This window comes from Pleuronectes platessa, chromosome 18 (genome assembly GCF_947347685.1).
Source record: "Pleuronectes platessa chromosome 18, fPlePla1.1, whole genome shotgun sequence".
In the NCBI taxonomy this organism is placed as follows: domain Eukaryota; kingdom Metazoa; phylum Chordata; class Actinopteri; order Pleuronectiformes; family Pleuronectidae; genus Pleuronectes; species Pleuronectes platessa.
The window spans coordinates 6737611-6760651 of NC_070643.1; the positions used below are offsets into that span (position 1 = coordinate 6737611).

The 23041-nt window shown below is 41.1% G+C and overlaps 2 protein-coding genes across 3 annotated transcripts; both read left to right on the forward strand.

The window, feature by feature from the left end:
* Positions 1 to 683: 683 nt before the first annotated feature.
* On the forward strand, positions 684 to 13950 carry kpna6 (karyopherin alpha 6 (importin alpha 7)). The gene is made up of 14 exons (XM_053446037.1): positions 684 to 844; positions 3262 to 3395; positions 3507 to 3599; positions 3763 to 3862; positions 4279 to 4373; positions 5152 to 5283; positions 5367 to 5455; positions 5556 to 5655; positions 6737 to 6900; positions 6991 to 7069; positions 7193 to 7318; positions 7670 to 7797; positions 8231 to 8415; positions 8974 to 13950. The coding sequence occupies exons 1-14, from the start codon at positions 841 to 843 to the stop codon at positions 9159 to 9161; spliced, it is 1617 nt and encodes a 538-aa protein (XP_053302012.1). The 5' UTR covers positions 684 to 840; the 3' UTR covers positions 9162 to 13950.
* A 946-nt stretch (positions 13951 to 14896) lies between these two features.
* txlna (taxilin alpha) lies at positions 14897 to 22849 on the forward strand. 2 transcript variants are annotated; one of them, XM_053447037.1, is made up of 11 exons: positions 14897 to 14991; positions 15982 to 16193; positions 16529 to 16777; positions 16898 to 16989; positions 17961 to 18131; positions 18846 to 19040; positions 19173 to 19292; positions 19401 to 19475; positions 19577 to 19669; positions 19765 to 19860; positions 20358 to 22849. In XM_053447037.1, the coding sequence occupies exons 2-11, from the start codon at positions 15992 to 15994 to the stop codon at positions 20685 to 20687; spliced, it is 1623 nt and encodes a 540-aa protein (XP_053303012.1). In that variant the 5' UTR covers positions 14897 to 14991; positions 15982 to 15991; the 3' UTR covers positions 20688 to 22849. The 2 variants fall into 2 exon arrangements, with proteins under 2 accessions (XP_053303012.1, XP_053303013.1); XM_053447038.1 differs by having other exon boundaries at positions 14911 to 15039.
* The last annotated feature ends 192 nt before the right edge of the window (positions 22850 to 23041 follow it).

The window sequence follows — 23041 nt, forward strand, 5'->3', positions numbered from 1 at the left end:
CAGCATCTTCTGATCCCTCGGTGCACCAGCACACCTGCCACTGCATGTTGCCCGAGTGAAGCTCGACCCAGAGCCACTGGGTGCGCTGTGAGGGCAAGACGGAAACATGGACGACATTTATTCTTGTCTGCGGAGAAATTATAATCATGGCGAAGTATCTCAGTCGTGCCACGGTTGACTTGACCTCCGCTCTGTCTAATAAGGCAAAGACCTGCCCTGACAGCAGCCAATGCCCTATCACTCCCTCTTTGTTTGTACAACATTGCCCCCTATAGTTAATTTCTGGTATATCTCCCCAGGTCCCTCTTGATAGGTGCTTTGGGGGGGGGGTCCAAGTCAGAGGACCATGCTGCATCGCAATATATATATATACAGTAATTTTCCACTGTATGCTCCACTTAATTGACCACAAATGCACCTCACCTGTATAACCCATGGTACCTTGATCCATTCGAGGTAAACCACTGGGGGGGTCCTCAGACACGTGTCCTCCTGCACTCCTCTGATATCTGTCATTGTATTCTTTCGATGAATGAGCTTCGATCAATGTATCTATGTGAGGACTAAATAGATCCAGGCCTAGCCTGATCATTCGTGGACAAATAGTTGCTTACGTGAGGGAGATCGTAGGCTTCAGTGAAGATTGGTGCGCGTGGGGATAATGTTTCGTGGGGCTGCTGCGCCCTCTTTCGGTATGAAGTGGTCGTTATATTCGGGGTTTCCGTCTCCGGCAGACATATTGCTTACAGGAGCAAATTCTGGAAAAGCTTGAAGAGTGGAAAGGATTTAAAATTGATTCAAATTTCCACGACTCGACCTAAGCGAACTACATAGGATACGATGGGTAAGATGTCCGACGCCTCGAGGGTACAGCCACACGCTGTTGTGAGAAGGAGCCGTGTCGTCGGGAGGAGAGATTATGAAATCCTCCTCTCACTGTTGTTTAGCTAGGTAGCTAACGCGTTAGCTGGGCAAGTCGTTGCTACGTAGTAGTAGCATCAGGGGTCTCTGGTTCACGTTAGTGTCCTTTTTGTATAACTGTCACCATGGCAGTGTTTGTATCAGGTGAAATTTGAGGTATATTGTCATAATTAAAACCCGAGAGAACCAGGGCTATTTGTTAGCTAACTTCAGGGAAACTTGGCTAGCAGCTAGCGTTAGCACGACGCTACATCACAATCTATTCATGGTGAGACATTCGGGGACAAACACGATAGCTTAGGTTTAAAGTTGTTTTCTTCTATGTCATCACATTAGTTTGCTTATCACCAGCCTTATATTCAGCTGCCACTTCAAACGTCTTCTCAACATAGGTGTGGACGGTGGTAACGTTAGCTTGCTAGTTAGCTAGTGCTAATTCTCCGCCAGTTATTTTCAACGTTGCGAGGCTGTTGGCCCTTCAATGACCTACACGATATAAAACATACATTTAAATCAACACTTATAAGATGACATTGTTATAATTGTATTGATTGGATACAGATATAAGTGCGCATCGCGGCTAGTGCTAACGTTAGCTTAGCTGCGTGAGCTCTGTCATTTAGCCACCTCCACACCCGTAGAAGTACAATTCAAAGTTAACAAAATCAAGCCTATATTCTTTATTATGGTTGTTTGGGATATTTTAACCGTCAAGTGGAAATAACCCGACCCAGTGAATTCCTCACCAAAGGATGAATTAAACCTTCGCTCGCTTTTATGCGTGTGCAATAACAGAAGCATCTGACAGCCCTATAGAAGCCTGCGTGTACATGTGACACCAGGGGTGCCGGTGTTTTCCAGACCATTCCCTCACATGATTAAGCTCGTAATTTTTTCCTTAGGTGTCAAAAACCCTCCTGCTTGAATGCACATGTCAAATGGCAATATGTCATGTTATAAATTAGAGCTGAACCCCAAACCTATGATCATTCTAACTTATTTTTGTATCAGGAGTCATGTTCCTCCTCCTTCAGCCTCCTCTAGTTCCTTTAATACCGGTAAAGTGTGTTAGAGTTGAACCACTGTTTGTGCTCATCTTGTCATCAGATCACTGAATCAAAGCTTTAGGTTGTTTCAACAGGCTCAAACACAAGAACTTAGACATTCGCTTTCCGATTTTAATTCGCACATGCAGGCATAGCTTTTGTTGTTTTCTGCCACCACCCTACAACAAGGGGCTTTTATTCCGTTCATGATGTTGCAGCCAACATCCGTGACTAAAACCTCCCTGTGAGTAGATACTGTTGCTCCCTTAAACAGACAGGACTCTGTCTATTGTTTGGCAACTTTATTATCCCTGGTGCTGTGTTTTATTTGAGCCGTCCTTTACACCCAGCAGCCGGACTCAACACATCCGTGCAACATCAACACTGTGTAACATCTCTGCTGTAAAGGAGCAAACGTTATTAAGTTCAAATATTCCCTGGTCAGTGCTGTAAGGGTCTCGTCGGAAGTGCCCATGCAGACACGTGCCTTCAGCAGGGCTATTTCTATGCCCAAAGAGCAAAGAGTCAGTGCAGCAGCTAATGTAGCTAACACTTTACACTAACAGGAGTATCCAACTGCAACCTGTGCTCCTGTGCCATCCATGCCTTGTGGCTTTACCATCTGGACACATTAAACACATGCACAAGCTTTATTATAAGGTTGATTTCGCTAAGGCCCTCAAGCCGTAACATGCCCTCCATTTGTGCCACTTGTTCTGATATTTAACCTCGGAAACCACCGCTGATGCAATTGCGGGCTCTTGGCACAGATGGTTGGCACCGTTCTGTGCTGGTGGCAGTTTTTTAAATTATGTTCCCACCTCCCTTTCTCTCTCTGGTAGCCCCCGGGGGACTCAGGGATCTGCCCAGTGCCCTGTTCTGGTGGCATGACTGCACAAATACTGAGAATGGACATTTTGTCCTGTTTGGGCACCACTTTATGCTAACTCTGCAATTTAACTCCACTGAATAAATACATTTGTTCTCTCTGCCAGCTGACTGGTTGATGAATAGCTTAGCATTGTGTGTTTGTGCGCATGTGTGTATTTTTAGGCTGTGTTGTCTGGTTTCTCTGAGCTTGCTTATACTAGGCCATTTTATATATAGACCTGTGTACATGCTGTATCATCATCATGACTTATTATTAGAGATGTCAGAGAAAACTAATGACAAGTTCACCAGCTCTTCCTAACTCATGGTTTTTTCTTAACTTCAGCCTGAAGGACATTCTTAACAACTTAGTTTACTTCTTGTGTCTTAATTATGATGTTTACCTGTGTCTGTGACCCATCAGAGCCGTCAGCTAGTCCGGCCAAGGATACCTACAGGATGAACCGCTACAAGAACAAAGCACTGAACCCAGAGGAGATGAGGCGCCGGAGAGAGGAAGAGGGCATCCAACTCAGAAAACAGAAACGAGAACAACAGGTAGAACATAAAAGCCTAAATATACCATTTATCTCTGTTTGATTATATCAGAATGAAATTTATATACATATAAATAGTCTGGGCTGACGGTGTCTTTGTCGGTTCTAACAGATTTTCAAGAGGAGGAACGTGGACCTTCTCAATGAAGAGGAGGCCATGTTTGAGAGTCCACTGGTGGACTCCTACCTCGGCTCTCCAGTAACAGTGAGTGTCTATTGTCCTAATGCCACTCTCATTGACTCACGACCTAAACAAAGAGAGGCCCACGCAGTACCAGTCAATGGTTTATTTTACATTGGATTTCAGCTTTGCCAATGAGTCTCTAGTGAGTGGGTTCAAGTGTTAAGTGTGTGTGTGTGTGTTCCAGGAAGGAGTAATTTCCAGAGAAATGGTTGAGATGCTTTTCTCAGAGGACCAGGAGCTTCAGCTCGCCACAACACAGAAGTTCAGAAAACTACTTTCCAAAGGTAAATACTTTCCAATCACTTAAGCTCTGTTCCACTGGTGACCAGAGCTTGGCCACCACTGCATGTTTGGGGCTGAGGACGATATTGATTCAGGGATTCGGGGATTCGATGATTCAGATATCAATCTCTCTGATACTTTTCATAAATGTGTTGAAATGTTTTACTTTTCAGCAAGGAATTTCACAAACTAGTTTACAACTGGCAGTGAAGACACTGCTCTGATGTGAACTCTTCTAATTGAGTGTCGTAAACAGTGTTTTTTCCCACATTATGTTCTGTATATTTTTTCATATTAACACTTACTGGACAACATATGTGCCAGTATCGATACATCTGTGATAGGCCATTATTAAGTTTATTTAACCAGCACAACAGATCAAAATGTTTACATCTAGTTTTATTTTTCTTCATTTCAGAACCAAATCCACCAATTGATGAAGTTATAAACACACCTGGAGTAGTTGCGAAGTTTGTGGAGTTCCTAAAGACGAGTGTCAACTGCACATTACAGGTCAGTTTGTACAAATACTCACTGAAAAAGTGTGAACACCTGTGTATAGGATTTGTTCAAACAGAATTAAATAGAGGTGAAGTAAAAATGTTTTATTTATTAAAACCCCAACCTTAAATAGTTTAATGTCCAATGCTAACGTATACAGTACCTTTTTTGGGTGTTTTCTTTTTGTAAAAGCTACATCTCGCTCTTTTTCAATCTTGTTTATACCCAGACCATAAGTTGTATGTTGATTTAGCAAAATGCTGTGAAAACTCCAATAGAATGTTATAATCAGAATAAAATGTATACATGTCGACATAATGCGATAACGATCAAAATACTCCACGTCTAGTGTCGATTTTAGATTATTCAGAGATTCACCCTATTTAGTTTAAAGTAATCAGAAAATTCTGTTTACTTGGCAATGTCTTATTCAATTGGATTATTTTTGCAATATTGATGTTAACTAAGTAACTGGAGGTGCTTGACTTCTCAAGCATTCATTATATTCATATTCAATATCCTATTCACTCCACTTGGTGATACTGAGCTAAGATTTTGCTACTGCAGGCCACCACATCTGTAAACCAGTCAAAGCAATGCACTTCCTCTGCATTAAATAGGTTCCTGATTGACTTGGCATTTTTGTCACGCTGCACAAAAGGAGGAAACTCTTATCATCCAGTCCCTTCATGACTCATTAATGTAAAATTATTCACATGTGAAGGGTTATTTTTGTCTAAAACTAATGTTAAGCCTCCGTGTTTCTTAATAATATTTGGTGCCACTGCAGTTTGAAGCGGCCTGGGCACTTACCAACATCGCATCAGGCACATCCTTACAGACGAAGACGGTGATTGAGGCCGGAGCAGTGCCAATCTTCATAGAACTACTCAACTCAGATTTTGAGGACGTCCAAGAACAGGTAAGAAACGGACTGACTGGAATGATGAGTTGCATTGTGTGCTGGTTTGGTCCAGCATTGTTCCAATGTTTCGTTTTCTGCAGGCTGTGTGGGCCTTGGGTAATATTGCCGGTGACAGTGCAGTTTGCAGGGACTATGTGCTGAACTGCAATATCCTTCCACCACTGTTAATGTGAGTTTAGGCTTCTCCTGCCTTCTTTCAGCTTTTCTACCAATAATACATTTCTGATATGATTACTTATACTGAGATTTGCTTTTCTTTGTCATTTCAGGCTTCTGACCAAATCCACAAGATTGACAATGACTAGGAATGCGGTCTGGGCTCTTTCTAATCTCTGCAGAGGAAAAAACCCTCCCCCTGCTTTTGAAAAGGTACTATTACACTCCATGACGTAACCATGCAGTTTGATAGTTAACATTGTTGAACCATTTAAAGTTTAAATCAGTTTTCGACTCAATTCAGCTGAGTCTCTGGCAATATTTACATTGGAGCCTGATATTGATGACAGTTGGTGCAGGAAAAGTATTGTGACTTCATAATATTTATTTTCCAAATGTTTCTTCTTAGATGAAACGTAATATACACACCATCAATCTGTTAACCCATTAAGACCTATGGCATCTAAGGAACTATTCTAAAACCTCAACATAGATTGAAAACAACCAGCTACCTGACATGACATTCAAGCAGGGAGATTAAGCTCTTAAATGATTTATAGTTCATGTTTCTAGCTGCTTCAGTGGTTGAGAAAATTAAGTCTTACTTGCCCTTGTTACAGTGTTGCATCATCCAGCCAGTCAAACTTTCGCTCTAACGCTGGCTTTACATGTCAGAATTCTATTCCCATAATGCATTTCCCCTTCCTGCTGTAAACTTCAGCGAATCGGTCAAGTAAAATATCAAATAGAATGCATCTACGTACGTCCTGTCTGGCTTGTAAGTGAGAAGCACACAGACGTTGCACTCTGTCTTAAAGGGAGAGACAGTTGTGTTATTGATGTCTTAAAATAGGCTGGTTAACTCTGGTTGACAGATACAGAGGTTACTGCTATATACTCCTAATGTCGCACAGCCAGTCAGGTTAACTGTTTTTATACATTAAACCACTGCAATGTGAATGAGTTTATTTTTTTAATAACTAAACACGTTTCCAGAAAATAATGAACATGTTGACATTTTGCGGGGATTTTCGTGTCTGAATGTCTGATTGAAATTTAAGTTGAATATTTATGTTTATATAATCGATCAATTATGGTGACGTGTATGACAGGACTAGAATAATTGTCTAAACAGGTTTATCATTGTCACGTTGAAATCCGATGCTGCCCAACCAAACTGCTTCTCCTTTCAACTTCCAATCTATTGAAAAGCATGTGTGATTCCTAGGTGTTGATGAATTCATGTTGCTTTTTATCACTAATAATTCTGCCTCACTATGTCTTTGCTGTATAGGTGTCACCCTGTCTGCCAGTACTGTCCAGGCTTTTATTTAGCAGTGACCCAGACTTGCTGGCAGATGCCTGCTGGGCACTTTCCTACCTCTCAGACGGCCCCAATGATAAGATCCAGGCTGTCATCGACTCTGGCGTCTGCAGGCGTCTTGTAGAACTACTCATGTAAGTCCAGCTGTGCTCTCTGGCATCTCTGTCACCAGGAATAAGGCCTGTAAATACTTGAAATTCTTTAATAATCCCCTCTTTCTGCAGGCACACTGACTATAAGGTGGCCTCCCCTGCCTTGAGAGCTGTAGGAAACATTGTCACTGGAGATGATATCCAAACACAGGTGGGATTATAGTAAACAGAGACATGGTTCACATTTTCTGAAGACAAAAACAATTCGACACACGAACAATGCATTTTCCTAAATAGTTTGTAATGTTTTTACCCTCCTTGCTGTTGTGTGTAGGTGGTGTTGAACTGCTCAGCCCTGCCCTGTCTGCTGCACCTTCTCAGCAGTGCAAAAGAGTCTATTCGCAAAGAGGCATGCTGGACCATCTCAAACATTACCGCAGGAAACCGAGCGCAGATACAGGTGATGCATTAACGCAAAGCTTAGAACTGAAATGGGAACAACCTGCAAGTAAGAAATCCTGATCACGAGTTCAATCTGATGCATAAAAACCTTTTTTATATTGTTCAACATATTTGTGAAGAAAAGACTGTTTTATTCTGTTCAATTATTAACATATCTCTAAAGACCAAATACTACTAATAATTGGATTTGAGATTTGTTTTAGATAGATACAGTTTATTGAGACTAATGGGTCCATCTAACCATTCATCATGGCAACATCAGATCCCAATTTCCTTGTGTAAAGGGAGAAATGTTAAAGTATGCTTTCTGCTACTTCCCCCTCACTTCTTATCTTGTTCTGCCTCACAGACGGTAATTGATGCCAACATCTTCCCAGTGCTGATCGACATTCTACAGAAAGCCGAGTTCAGAACCAGGAAAGAGGCGGCATGGGCCATCACCAACGCCACCTCTGGAGGAACACCAGAGCAGATCAGGTCAGCTTTACAGTTAATACACAACTGTGCACGACAGTATCTCCTAATGACTGTGTTGATTTGGACAACACGGTTTCCAGCTCATGTCTTCGCTAAGTTAATATGTCAGTACCAGGTCTATCTCCATGACCTAGTCAGAAGAAAGTGTTTCATAGTCAAATTATTGTGTGTTCATGGACAAAGTCTTTTTAAAGAACGCGTATAATCAAGCACCAGATCTCACATTTGACCTGTGTTTTTATATCTATCCCTATATTAGCACATCTTTCACCCACACCTACAAAACATTTTGGCTGGTGGTAAAGCACGGGCTAGTAGAATTAACCTCCTTGTATTTGTCTGCCTCGTCCAGACAGTTCTTGACAGTGAAATTGTTACATCATTGTCAACACTCGTTCGCTGTCAGGTCGTTAATGTATCTGTTCACATTCAGGTACCTGGTGAACCTGGGCTGCATTAAGCCGCTGTGTGATCTGCTGACAGTGATGGACTCTAAGATCGTTCAGGTGGCTCTCAACGGGCTGGAGAACATCCTGAGGCTGGGAGAGCAAGAAGCCAAGCAGGAGAACAGCGGCACTGGAGTCAACCCCTACTGCAGCCTCATTGAAGAAGCATACGGTATTGTCCACGAATCACATCCAAACACATGCACAGGGGAAATTCATATGATATGGATGGATTATATATACTGTTTATAGTACAACAGAGTTGGAAATAAAGAAGCTGATCATAGAGATCATTTCCTGGTGCCTGAGGGTTGTTTTTGCCTGCAACTTGAATGGCCACCTTTTAGCATTGATGATTAAGCAGGAGAGAGAGAACTAGAAAAACTACAGCCCTTCACCTTCTGTTTTACTTAAACCTATTGACATGGTATTATAACCTACATTGGCTGCCTGGTTTTACTATACATTTCGCAGCCATTTTCACTTGTAACAACATGCAACTGCTAAAATGGTTTAAGAATGACTTATGATTGAAGATATTTTATAGTTTCAGAATTGCCTTTCAGTCACAAATTATTTCAAATTAAATGTACTTATTAGTTCTTACTTGCAATTGTGCTAAATTAGCTTTTGATTGAGGCATTTTGATACATTTGACTGTTCTCGAGCTGATATTTTTCATGATAACTTTGCAATAATACGTTTGAATCAACATTATTCAACTGCGCAGGTCTGGACAAGATCGAGTTCCTTCAGAGTCACGACAACCAGGAGATCTACCAGAAGGCCTTCGACCTGATTGAGCACTATTTCGGGGTGGAGGACGAGGACAGCAGTCTTGCCCCTCAGGTGGACCAGGCCAACCAGCAGTTCCTTTTCCCCCAGCAGGAGGCCCCCATGGAGGGTTTTCAGCTATAAATCTCCTCTAAAATACACCTTACACCCCCTTCATGCCTCTCTGTCTCATTGAGGACCCATGGATTGAGTTTTACCTCCAAGCATCCTTCCCTGATCTGTCCCTACCCGCCTCCACCTCCACTGTCCCCTTAAACACACACCTGCACACACACCCCTTCCCCTTGGAGGAAAACTCACACCGTCTCGCTCTCCAGCCTAGAATGTCCCCCACTCATCAAGCAGCGGACTGACTTCTTCTCGTAGGGTAGACTTGCTTGTTTCCCGACCATTTGGGGACGCACACCACTCAACCTCCATTACACTTAGATGAGGAAGTGATCACCTCATTGCCTAAAGTGTGAGTCTGCCCTGGCTTAAAGCGCACACGCAGAAATCTTCCTGCCATCTGATAGCTCTTAGATTATCTCATTGGCAGCAACAATGGCTTCTTGATTCATATCTTTATATACAATAAAAAAAAAAAAGATTCTATGGGGCATTCCTATTTTCAGGACGACCCATGTATCCTCATGCAAAGTCTGCAAACCGGGGGTCCATGAGGTGAAATACGCCCAGCTAATGATGTCAGTCTGACTTAGTGCAATTCAAAAAGTACTTGTAACATTATCCCTTTTCAGTTTAATGATTCATTATTTTTACCCCAACCCTTATTTATGTGCTCCTTATAGTGCTTGTGATTCTTTTTCCTGAGACTGGTCTCTGCATATCTGCAAATGGGAAAAGGTATCATATCTGTATGGGAGTGGGTGGGTTTTTTCTTTTTAAGGGAGGTGGGATTTGTCCACCCCTAATTGAGGGCTTCCGACTGCCCTGATTCTGATGCCCAAGCTACAAAATGTGTGGGGTTGGGGGGTTCTCACTCGTTTATCACCTTTTCTTCAAATGGGACAAATTTCTGGGGGGTTTGGTTTGAGGTGGGGGGTAAAGAAGTATCTATCCCTAGGGAGGGTTCTGAAGAAGATATTGGAATCAGGTTATTTCTTAAGATAATATGTTTAAAAAAAGAAAATCCAGGTTTCGAGGGTGGTATAGTTAGAGATCCGATGTTCGTTGTGTGGTGTGTTATTAATAACAATACATTTGAATTATGAAGTGATTTAACTATTAATCAAGGCATAGCTGGGATGTCAGGGGGACGAGCCAGCGGCGGCAACAACAGCAGCAGCAACAAACCAAACTTATTTTTATATTAAAAAAATTCAGTGGATTGCAGATGTTTGAAGTAGAGTGGCAGAGATGTCACAGAAATTTAAGAGGACATGTTTTAAGTCTTTACTCTCTGACTCTGTTGAGGCCCCAGCGTGAAGTGACGGCTGCCCGTCAGCTTGGCTCTGTGCTCCCCCTCCCTTCCCAGTCGTATGTGATAGGGTTTTTGCATGGTGTTATATTACCCTGCCTACCGTCACTGAGTATCCCTGGCCAAACACAGACAGTTGGTACAGTGAAAACGAACATTGTGAGACATTGCTGTACACTGCTTAGCGTTCCTCGTCGACGGCGTTTGCAACTAAAAGGTGGGAACTGGTCCACAACTAATTGGTTTGGTGGTGTTAATAGTGATATTGTAGTGAAGGTTGTGGAGTTTCTCATAGCGGTAGAGTCGATATGTAACCTATGGCGTTCTATATCACCATATTTTTGAAGTATAGGAATGACAACTGATAAGATAATGATTTTGCATGGGTCCTTTGTGATATGTATACGATGTTGATGTAAATAGCCTATCCTCTGCCTGGCTAGGAAAGCCTATGCCTATTCTTTGTCCCATCATGGGTGTAACAACAAGCAAAGTTTGGCTGGGGATATATCTCAGATCAGTGACGAGCCTAACTGCAACAAAAAACCAATTCAAGTATATCTATATATTTGAATTTTGATGTATTTGCATTATATATATATATATATATATATATATATATATATATATATATATTTGCGCACACTTCATGTACACTTGCATACAACACCAGCAGACACTGTACACACATCTCACACAGATGAGTGGCTAGGAGCAAGGAAAAAAGTTTCCATAAGGATTTTTTTTTGTTTTATGTTGAATTTTCTCAAGAGTGTGAGATCAGCCATTTGGCTTTTTTGTTTCAGAGCACACAGCATTGTCTTTATGTGTAAAAATAAGTTTCCGTTTAAATTTAAATTGAGTTGTTTTCAGTCTTAATCGAGACAACGAAGAGACAGGTTTCGGTGAACACGCGCTGTGAAGCCTCATGGAAACTCTTTAATTGTTTCTAGCCACACGACTAATGATGGTTTAAATCAGTCCTGTAAAGTCTGACCTGAGATCAGCGCTGCCTCTGACAGAAGCATATCTCGGGTCAGAGTTTTAGGCTTTGTGGATGGAGCAGAACTGTGATTGTGTGATGTTTGACTGACAGGCACTGTGTGAGGAAGAGGTATATTAACTCTTTGACTATGTCCCCATCAGAGTCTGGGAGTCTCTGTTCTGTGGATCACAGGAGACATTTTATCATGGAGCAATCTACACACTTACTAAATGATCTCTTCTGTTCAAAGGATGTCCCACTTCCGTGGTAGAGCCTCTTTTCAGATGCACCTTCTTATCTCTTCCCCTTAATTGGTTTCGGTATTAAATTTTTACAATTTCCCATGTCCATTCAGAATATCATAGTGTCAAAGTGCTGCTGTTACCCACAGTGGTTCATTGACAGACGATCATACATTTGAGTGTCCGTATTTGCTTTGTGAGTGAAAATGTGGTCCACAGAACATGTGAGCTCGCAGCAGACAGAAGAGGTCAAATCGTGTAAAATTGAGCATCAAGAACATGCCTCTACATGAAAGATATGTGGAGCAGCATTGATAACGTAAGTCTTCAATTTAATGGACAATTTTGTGCTCCTCTTACGAATAACGCCAGAATCGAGATGTTTAACAAAAATCTGTGCATCAATCAGGAAAAATATTATATATTTCTGAAAAATGAAAATGCACTCCTATTCACAAAAGTGCCAACCTGACCAACAAAGACTGGAGGTTCTTATGTATCTGTCTTTGACTTATAGATTTATTTTCCTTTATATCTTTTTATTTACTTGAATGTGCACACGTTTTGTGCAAAACATTGCTGCTCTATTTTTCCTTATCTTTAAAGTTACATTATTAGCCATTGTTTCTTTGGAAAGGTGGCTTTCTTTACTGTGGGCACCTAAAAAAACAAAAAAAAAGGAATAAAGGAAGTGTAAATGTCAAGGCGAGGGGGGGCGAGGACTTGAGAAACTGCATAACACTGGTCTTTCCAGCGACTTGTCCGTTGGTGTGATGGTTCCCATGCTAAACGTCTTTAAAAGATTTTCACTGTGCAAAGCGACGCTGCAAATGTTTTTGGAATTGATTCATTAATTTCCTGTGGTGGAATCGGTGGAGAACAATGTTTAGCTTAATTTTAGGTGGCCGACTGCAGCCAGTCCCTCTTTGTGCTCAAAGTCTGCGCTGACAGAAATATTGTAGAACTTCAATGTGGCCCATGATACAAATTATGAAAAACGAAAGCAACTATCACAGCAGACAAATGCAGGTACTGCCCTTATTGTCAAACTTAGTTTACCAAAGTCTTGTCCCCCTGAAGGCTGGTTTAAATAATTGACTCGCTGTTTTTGTTTTCAGTAGTTGATGTGATTGGCTTGTGTTGACCCAGTCAGTCTGACTGAGAGATTGCTCCAGGCCATTGAAAACTCGCTTCTTTTCATTAGAAGCCGCATGAGCTTAGTCCCACTTTTCTCGCTTTTCTTTTTCTCTCAAGTTCAAGTACTGTTTAGGGAGCCAGAAAATTCTGCAACAAATAATCCAGACGACTGCAATAATAATTGTCTGCGAATCCGGCGCCCCAGAGACAAAGATCCACCTACAAACTGCTCACACAGGTGACCCTCCTTCCATTGGGTGGAGCTAAATGAGGCGACTACTTGACATTTTTCTAAGATAAAATCTGGGATTCAGAAATTGTGCAGTGATTTACATTAAAAAGTATTATAAGTTAAACAATATGTATGTTCTGATACATTGACAGGGATTCAGATACAATTCTAATCACTTCTGAGAAGTGGAGGGGGAAAAAAGTCTCATTAGAACATTTCACAGGAGAGAAAAAAATAGGAAGTGAGGATACAAGCCTTTCTGCGTTACTTGATCTTTTTCTTGATCAGGATATTCTGGGCTATATTTTTGGATAACTGTGTTCAGAGTAAAAGTTTTGTCCTTGTCGGGCTTCATGATCAGGAACCTTGTTGTCTATGGGGGATTGAACAGACATCACTAAATATCTCAAACCTGACTTGTCTTCCGTCCTAGAAGGTGTTCATGTCTACATTAAAATCTAAAGCCATGCTTGGCTTGTTCAAGTAATGTCTCCGCTACAAATGTTTACAATGCTGCATGTTTGTTAAAAAAAAAAAAGAAGAAAAAAAATACTTTTCATATGCCATCACTGACCAGTCCTGGTGTAGCCTCGGCTCTGGTCCTCTCATTTCTTTTACATGTATTTATTTTCTCTTTTCTTGTTTATGATTTTTCATTTTGCTCAAAATTATCCATCTTATACTGTGACTTGACTTGACTTTACCGACGGTATGAATGAGTGACGAGAAACTAACACACTTCAGCTTAACATGACACACAAACATGAACATGGAAAAAAGAATATATACAGGAAACGGAAACATTATAAAAAAAATGTAAAGAAAATATATTGAATTTAAAATTGTTCAGTGGAAATACTGTGCAAAACAAATAAAGTTATGTTTCAACCCTTTAATGCATATCTCCTCTTTCATTACAGACATGGTTGTGATTTTGTGTGAACCTTAGGCCTAACTGCCTCACTCTGGACCGGAAAATAATTTATTTAAATGTAGAATTAGCTTTAAAAAATGAGCAAGTGGATAAATATAAACATTCTTTCTTTACATGACAAATTCTGAATCCTTTCTGGAAAGAGATGAAGAAAACCTTAATGTGTATATTCAATTTAAAGGGACCTTTAATATTCGAAGGTTCTTAGGGGCATTAACCTGCTTGGTAAGATGGAAACAGCAGACATGCATTTTTAAAATATGCTGAGAGTGACGAAGACATAGAAAGAGCCAACCCACCCAAACTTCCTTCATCGCTACCAACAATAGAATACATTTTGGACATGGAGAAATTAACATTGTTTTTTGTTATTTTGAAATTTAGAATATAAAAAAACTAGCAACAATATTTAGCCCTAATATTTAATCAGACTGTTCCTGACTATTTGTATTGATTCAGTTGTGTTTATTCCATGGGGAAACAATTTTCAAATTGAAATATTGGACAATCACTGTCTATGAATTTTAAGGACAGTCTCTCAATGCACAGGTTTTCTGGATGTTCTAATCGAGTTTTTTCAAACTTCCAACTCATAATAAATTTCAACGGCTTGTGGTTGACACCTATTTCTTGTGGAAGTGGAGTAACTAGTGGTAGTAAATTCAAATATCAGAATACACTCATATATTTAGACAATTCAAAACAAAACAAATGAAACAGTTTATGTATTGTAAGACTAATTATAATTTTATTTTATTAGTATGAATATACGTACATGCTGCAATAATTGCTGCTATAAAGTTATCAATTTTTTATATAGCAAAAGAAAACCTAAAGGTAATAATGAATGAATGCTGCAGGTGGCATCAGAACACCGAGCTGGGATGTAAACTGCAGAAGAAGAAGTGCCCAAAGTTATTACCGGAAGTGTTTTTCTGTTTCACGCTGTTGAGGAACCCCGCAGATCACAGACACATTAGCTGCTTCCTCTTGGAGTCTGCAGGTAAACAACTCTCAGAATCTGTGGAGGCAGGATATCATTCAGAGACAAGTACGTACACTGTCCATCCATGGTTGCAAATAAGTATTTCCCGTACGTGTGATCTTACACTGGCCAACTGCTAGTCGTGCGAGCTATTCCAGCTGCATCTGGCGGCCAGCTAGCGTTAGCATGTGCTAGCTAACATGATGGTAGCAAGGGGAAAAACGAAAGCTAGAAGAGGCTGAACTGGATGTAGGTGAACTATCTGATGAAGTGTGTGAGACCACACTTAAAACTATTAATATTTTCGCAGGTGAGGGATGTGTTTTTCTGCAACAAGGAGAAAAAACAATTAGCTAATAAACTAACCCGGTTCAAAGGTGGAGGGCTGTGAGGGAATGTCAGTGAAGTTGGCTCTGATCGTGGAAGTTGAGAATATCTGTAAAATATCAGACACTAACAGTTACTAGAAGAATCATGGAGAATCTTCAGTTGAATCTCAGTCGGTCTGTGTGGCTCGTTACACCAAAGTTACACATGACTGTTTGCAGCTTGAGCTTCAAATGTGTTCGAATTTCAGTCTGTCACTTTTCAGCTGACCTTGTAATGAGCCCAGAGACATGGTTATAATCAGGGCTGAGCAATTAAATCATTTATCAATAATGATTACAATAATTTTCATCAATAGCAATATAACAAAGGTTCAATAAATATCTCTCAATAATGACAAAAGACAGTGTCTAGTATACATTGAGAGGTTCATCAATATTTAATTAATTTATACAAAAGTAAATAAATGTATGACAGAGATGAAGGGAGCAGTGTGTGAATGGTGATAGCAGCTGATGTCATTTGTTATCTTCATACAATCTTTGGCCATTTCATCCAGCCCTAGTTATGTTTCATAAGTTGCAGGGATTTCAAATGCACTGTAACAGATATAAGTCCCACTATGTGTTTTATTGAGAAAAACTAGTAACTTTTTTTTTTTTTTTTTACATGTTTCCACAGTATACCAGAGATGAAAAAACAAGACAGTGATGAGTCTGCCGTCCAGGGGGTTGAGGATTCTCCACCCACAGCGGGAGGGACAGAGTCACCCACGGCGGCAAAAGACAGCTCAGACAGCAACAGCCCCAAAGAGTCGGAACCACAGACGCCACAGACAGACACACCTCCACAGACAGACACGCCTCCACAAGTTGAAGAGGCTGCAACTGAAGGTAAAGTTCTTCTTATTCTCAATATGTGTTGTTGACACAACTTTCTCAGTGTCTCAGTTATGAAACTACCTGTCGGTCGCTGCTGTGGTCAAATCCAGAAATGGTATATTGTTGTTATTTTGTAATGGGACACCATCTGTATTACCTTAATACACAGTGAAGACGGCCAACCAATATCCATTTTAATAAGCTGTGTATGAGTGCCAATAATAACCTTTGGTTAAGATGCTTAGACAAACTTTAAAAGGTCATAATAGTGAAGCAGGTGTGTATTGTTAACGAGGAACAAGCCAAGAAACATTTTGATTTATGTTTTTTCCCTCCATTGTGTCCAGTTGCAGAAGCAACACTGTCTCGGAGTGACATGGCCGAGCAGCTGAGCCGGCAGCTAGAAAACATCCTCAGTACCTACTGCAGAGAGGCCAGCACTCTACCTAATGGCCAATCACACAGTCCAGAGCTCAACGGTCTGACTGGCGAGAAGGAAGGCGACACGGCAGAGAAGGGCAAAGTCAATGGAGGTCACAGTGGGATGGAGAAGGAGCCGAAGAAGACACAGGACAAGAAGAAAGTGAAGGGTCTGGGTAAGGAGGAGCTCACAGCTTGAGTGTTTGCATCCTTTTATGGATTTGTGATACAGCGACACTGTCTAGTTGTAGATTTAGATTTTTACCCGTCTGTCATCTCTGTGTTTGTCTGTGTAGGTAAAGAGATCACCCTCCTGATGCAGACCCTGAACACACTGAGCACACCCGAGGAAAAGCTTACAGGACTCTGTAAGAAGTATGCGGAACTGGTGAGTGTGGTCTCCAAATGAAATTAATACAAAATAATTGTACTACACTATACTTTCAGCTTCTTCTTTTTTTTATGGACTCAACATTTTGCAAGTGTGCAATTACATAATATTCATTAGCTTTTAAGTCCAGTGTATGATTGAAAATTACTCTTGATAAATCAGGCTTTCTATTCATTTAAGTGATTACTTAATAGGACAATTAATTTAATATTGAATAATCTTTCCAAAAGAACAGATCTTTTGGATAGTGTCACTGAAATCATTAAATAGCATGGTTGTCCATTTCATTACTTTATATTCATGTAATAAGTACACGCCAGAAACTGAGAAGCTCTAACCTCTCTGTCCTGCCAGTGTTGCATTTTGCACGATACAAAGTAAAAATCACTGTTGCACGAGATGTTACAAACAAAAAGTACACACATTGTCTGTGTAAATGCGAAGGCCTGGAATTTCAATGGGCATCATAATGTTGCACTGGAAAAGGTGCAGTGTCAGCGTGTAGACTGCCAAATTAAAGTGGAAGTTAGCGTGTTCACTCGGATGTCCTGTCTCCATCGCTGCCACTCAAAGCCGGAGCCGGTAAAAAAAAAAAACTGCATCTTCTGCAGAGTCATTTCACCTCAGAGTGAATGGGCTACGTAGCACCATTGATGTTGACGTGACATCTTCTACCAGGTCTGTGTGTTCTGTAGGAAGTTTGCAAGAGAGACAGTTTGTTTGTAAGTATGTTACGTTAAGAGAGAAACAAAATGAGAAAACATATATATTGGGCTGGATTGATGAGAATTCAACATAAACGTATATTTTTAGCCTAAAAACGGAGAGTTTATGTTCAGGAGATATCACATTTAGAAAGGCCAGTTGTTGCTTTGGCCAATGCATCTGCCAGATGAGTGAATGTTAACCCAGGTCTAATGTTAGTTTGACTGTGGATCAATGTATAGTGTGTGTTTTGTGTCTGACAGCTGGAAGAGCACCGCAACACCCAGAAACAGATGAGAGTGCTGCAGAAGAAGCAAAACCAGGTGGTCCAGGACAAAGACAACCTGAGGAACGAACACAGCAAGGCCATCCTGGCTCGCAGCAAACTGGAGAGTCTGTGCAGGGAGCTGCAGAGACACAACCGCACACTTAAGGTACACAATACACACCTGTGTGGTGAATACAGACTCTTAACTGTCGCTTTGATTTGGTAAATGACTTCTCTGCTGCCACAGTATCTCTGCAGTCCGTCTTTATATTCATCGGTTTGTTTATGTAGTTTATTTGAAGAGAACACTTACTGAATCATACGCTATAGCAAATCAGTATGCAATAAAGTGTCATCAGTGTGCATCACCTGTCTGTCCATTGATCAACACATCACGTCATGCTGCGTTCCTATTGGTAGATTGGTAGAAATAGGTTGAGATGATCATCCTAACTTCCTGACTCAGTCGAAGTTTTTTCCCAGGCTGACTTTGTTCACAACACCTTGACAACAGTAGGGTTGAGAATTGACATTTTTCTCTTATTTATATTTGTATATTTGCGTTGGTTATAATTAAATGGAAACAGTTCATGTTAAACTTCTTCTAATTTGCCTTAGCAATAATGAAAAGCAGCTTTTATCATAAACCACCATTTTATATTCAAAAAATGTAATTTCTGGTACAGTTTAGGCACCAAAACCATTTAAATATATCTATTTAGCATCTGTTTTGAAAAAAAGGCACCATGTCTGTTTGCTACAACACAGGTCACCATACCATAGTGTCATAAGAGTGCGTCACCCATCCGTGCAGCTATTTTTGCATTGCTCATCACTTCTAGCTGCATTTCTATTGGTTGATTGGTCTCTCCCTCTGCAGGAGGAAGGGGTGCAAAGAACGCGGGTGGAGGAGGAGAAAAGGAAGGAGGTGACCTCTCACTTCCAGGTGACGCTGAACGACATCCAGTCTCAGATGGAGCAGCACAACGAAAGAAATGCCAGCCTGCGACAGGAGAACACTGAGCTCGCTGAGAAACTGAAGAAGCTGTATGACCAGTACAAACTGCGGGAGGAGGTGAGTGTGTGAGCTGTCTTTATTTTCAGCCTGCCTGTTGAATGTGTTCACGACACACTCATGTCTATTTACTCTATCTACCTGGGTGTGAAGCAGGCATTCTAATCTCTCTCCCTGTGTTACCCTCATCAGCACATCGACAAAGTGGTGAAGCACAAAGACCTGCAGCAGCAGCTGGTGGACGCCAAACTGCACCAGGCTCAGGAGCTGCTGAAGGAGTCGGAGGAACGCCACGACAGAGAGAAAGACTTTGTAAGGCTCCACTTCACAGACGCACAAACCTCAACAAAACATACTCACAGGGACCTGTCGTGAATTTATACCCAAATGTAACTGTCGTATCTGGTGCCTCATCCGCAGCTGCTGAAAGAAGCCGTGGAGTCTCAGAGGATGTGTGAGCTGATGAAGCAGCAGGAAGTTCACCTCAAACAGCAGGTTTCCCACTAGTCCTTATTCTTCTATAGCTCCACTGTGATTAACCTCACGTTGAAAGTGCGTGTTTCTTTTATATGAATCCAAATTGTTTTGTTTTCCAGCTGTCACTGTACACGGAGAAGTTTGAAGAGTTCCAGACGACTTTGTCCAAGAGCAACGAGGTCTTCACCACATTCAAACAGGAGATGGAGAAGGTGAGGTGTCACGGATACGTGGAGAAAGTGAGACGGAAGGATTGTTATTTTTTTTCTTTCCAGCATGTCATGGTCTTGTTTCCTTGGTGTTACAGATGACTAAAAAGATCAAGAAGCTGGAGAAGGAGACGGCCATGTATCGCTCCAGGTGGGAGAGCAGCAACAAGGCTCTTGTGGAGATGTCAGAGGAGGTAAGGCAGCTTTGCTTTTACTGCTTTTACTGCCGCTGCTACAGAGCTCTTGACGCCTGTCTATTCCAAGTTTAATGATATTCAACATTTCACACGTCAAAATCCCACTAAATTCCACTCTGCACCTTCGTGGGTGTCAAGCTGATCAGATGAACGGTTCTATAGATAATCAAACCACAGATGGACAGAAAGGTGGAATAAGTCGCTAGATTTCAAGAGAAATAAAATCAGCTTTTCCATCGGGCTGCTACATTACTTGTCTGCTCCTCTCAGTAAAAGCTCTTGATGTTGTGATTTTAAACTTAGTTTGAATATTAGTTGTACAGATTTTGCAGAAAGTGAAAGAACTCCCTCGAGTCTGTGAATGTTTTATTGGCCTAATAGATGTGATTTGAATGTGACAGGGACTATTATTATAAAAGTTTTGAAAATAGTGTCAGTGCAAATAAATAAATTACCAAAAAGCATAAAAAGACATATTTTGTGTTTGTCTACAGAAATCTACGCGGGACCGGGAGTTCGATGCTCTTCAGGGTAAAGTGCAGCGGCTGGAGAAGCTGCGGCGGGCACTCAAAGTCGAACGGAACGACCTCAACAAGAAGGTCCAGAACCTGAGCAGTCAGCAAGAGGGCCCAACAGCAACCCCCACCTCTGACCCAGGGACTGACTCCCCTTCTCCGACACCCACAGACTCTCTGCTGGAGCCCAGCACCTGTCCTGTCCCAGAAGCCGCCCCCTGCTCCCACTTATGCCATTGTGATCCAGAACCGGACACACACCCGCTACCGGAGGAGGTGAACGCTCAGCCAATCAGCACGCAGGAATGAGGCAAAGCTGCTCACACCACTCCTCGCTCCCCTTCCCTGCAACCAGCCACCAGCCTGCAAGCCGATACTCCTCCGCTGAAAGAAACTGATCAAATCTGGTCCGTGGGCCAGTGATCAGAAACTCGCAGCTTTATGTAATTTAGGCAGAAAATCTGATCAACATTTAAAAGAAGGATTCAAACGTTAACGCCCCGTGTCCTGTTCATGCTTTACAGAGTGATGAGAAGATTGTGCCTCATCTGTCAGCACATTTACATGCACATTATAAATCAGTTACTGTGAATAGCCCGACTATGCTTTGCAAAAAGTCCATTTCCCAGTATGAGATTTTCTAATGGTTCAATCATGAGTCAGTTCATTTCCTATTTCTAATCAAGTACGTGTTCTTTCAGTTTGAGAGCAGGACTTATTGATTTCATATTTAGATTTGGTCTCTCACTCGAAACCCTGCGCTCGCACTCAAACACACTCTGCTTGTGCTTGGATTTCCAGAGCTCCAGCTTCAGCTCTCCTCGTGCTCACGCTGCTACTGTTTGCAGGTGAAACCACTGCTCTCTGATTTCTCCTCTGCGCTCAGATTTTTTTGTGCAACTAGTCTGTCAAGAGTCCACATCCAATAGAAAGGCAGGTGTTGTGACGACTGGTGAAATTGCCCCAACCTCATTTTGGTGACATAAGCAGTGGCTGCCGTTCTCATGTTTACCAGTGGGGGCAGGCCACAGGTCGGTGTCTATTTGTGTTTTATCGTTGCTACAAACACCGTAATGGTAAAACTTAAAGAATGAAGGCGGTGTTGATTTTCTTCAAGCGCAACAATGTGAGCCATGAAGGGCAGGAGTGCCTGAGCCCAGTCTATTATGCTCGTACAATTTTGACCTTTGTCTTTTAAGACCACCCTTCACAGGATAGATTATTAGTGTGTGTGTAAATGTACTGACTCCTCTGCGTTGTGCTGTTTTACGACACATTCCCTTTATGACTCACATCACACATTGAGCTGCTCCACAAGATTAATAACAGTGCTGCTTCGGATGACGCAAGCCTAACGGGTTCACAGCAAGAACAGCCATCAAGGGTGAAATGATGTGTGTGTGTCCCTGTGCGTGCAGGTCCATTCAGTGTCTCATTTGCATCATGAGTGATAATTTCCTTGAAGCCAACTTAAGTAGAGTAACTTAGAGTAACAAATAATGTCTGTACGCCGCTTAAAAAACTTTTGAGTTTTCATTTCTTGCTGGTAATCCATTTTAGGGAACAGTTCTTTTGTGTATTTTCTCTTGTTTCGTCACACTGCTCCATTTACGGTGTTGGATTTTTGTGGTCTGTATTTATTGTTTCAAGCATAATAAGATATTGAAATGTATGTTATTCTTACAGAGCACCATTGTAAAATAGAAATGGGTTTATTTTCTAATCATTTAGACAAGTTTATAAAAACTGCATTTTGTTTTCTATGTTTCATTCCAATCCTTTCCGGGTTAATTTACCCTCTATTTAGTTTGAGATGTCTTTTCACTCTTAAAGACCTTGTAAACACGACCACTTCAGACTTGTTTAATTCCCGTCTTTATGTGTTTGTGGTTGGTTGGGTCGGTTATGTGGCTTCATGGCTAAGATTGTCTCCTCCCAGCCCCGGTAATTGCAGTAGCTTGTTATCAGGTTTTAACCAGTGAATGTTCAAGGACCTCTATGCAATGATTGCCTTTTGGTTTTATTCTATGGCAGTTTGAACTGACAAGCACTTAGCTAAGAATGTATATTCATAATATCCACTGTCCTGCATGGATGTACTGTATAAACAGACAACAGAATCTCACACTATCTTTGTTTCTAATTTCGAAGCCAGGAATAAGGAGGAAAGAATTTCTGAATTATAGTTTTCACTCTCAAACTTTCCAAATTTTCTCATGTAATATTTAACATGTCTCGTTGTTAAAATGTGATCACTGATAGAATCTGTCATTTTCAATTGAAATAGAAACGACAAACCTTATTTCTTCCACCATTCCATTGGATTATCATTGTATCTCCAGTCCTGTGCTGGAGATGAAGGCTCATTGAACACGTGAAGGAACCAAAGATGCTTCCTCTTTTTGTCTTTTGCAGTACTTTTATCTGGCTGTGTCTATTTTGGTCCTTGTTAAATAAAAGATGTAATAGTGTTAAGGACTTGTTGACTCATTTAAAAAATATCTGTAAACAAAATGTAACCATCTGAAGTGACCTACTTCTGCTTCTTTTTAAGTCTGAAAAATGCTCTTTCCTGCTGGAAGTTTTCATTTGCTCCGACTGAGCTTTGAAAACAACTGAGCACCGGTGAAAATGGAATTTGTAGTTTATGAAAATAGTTGAGT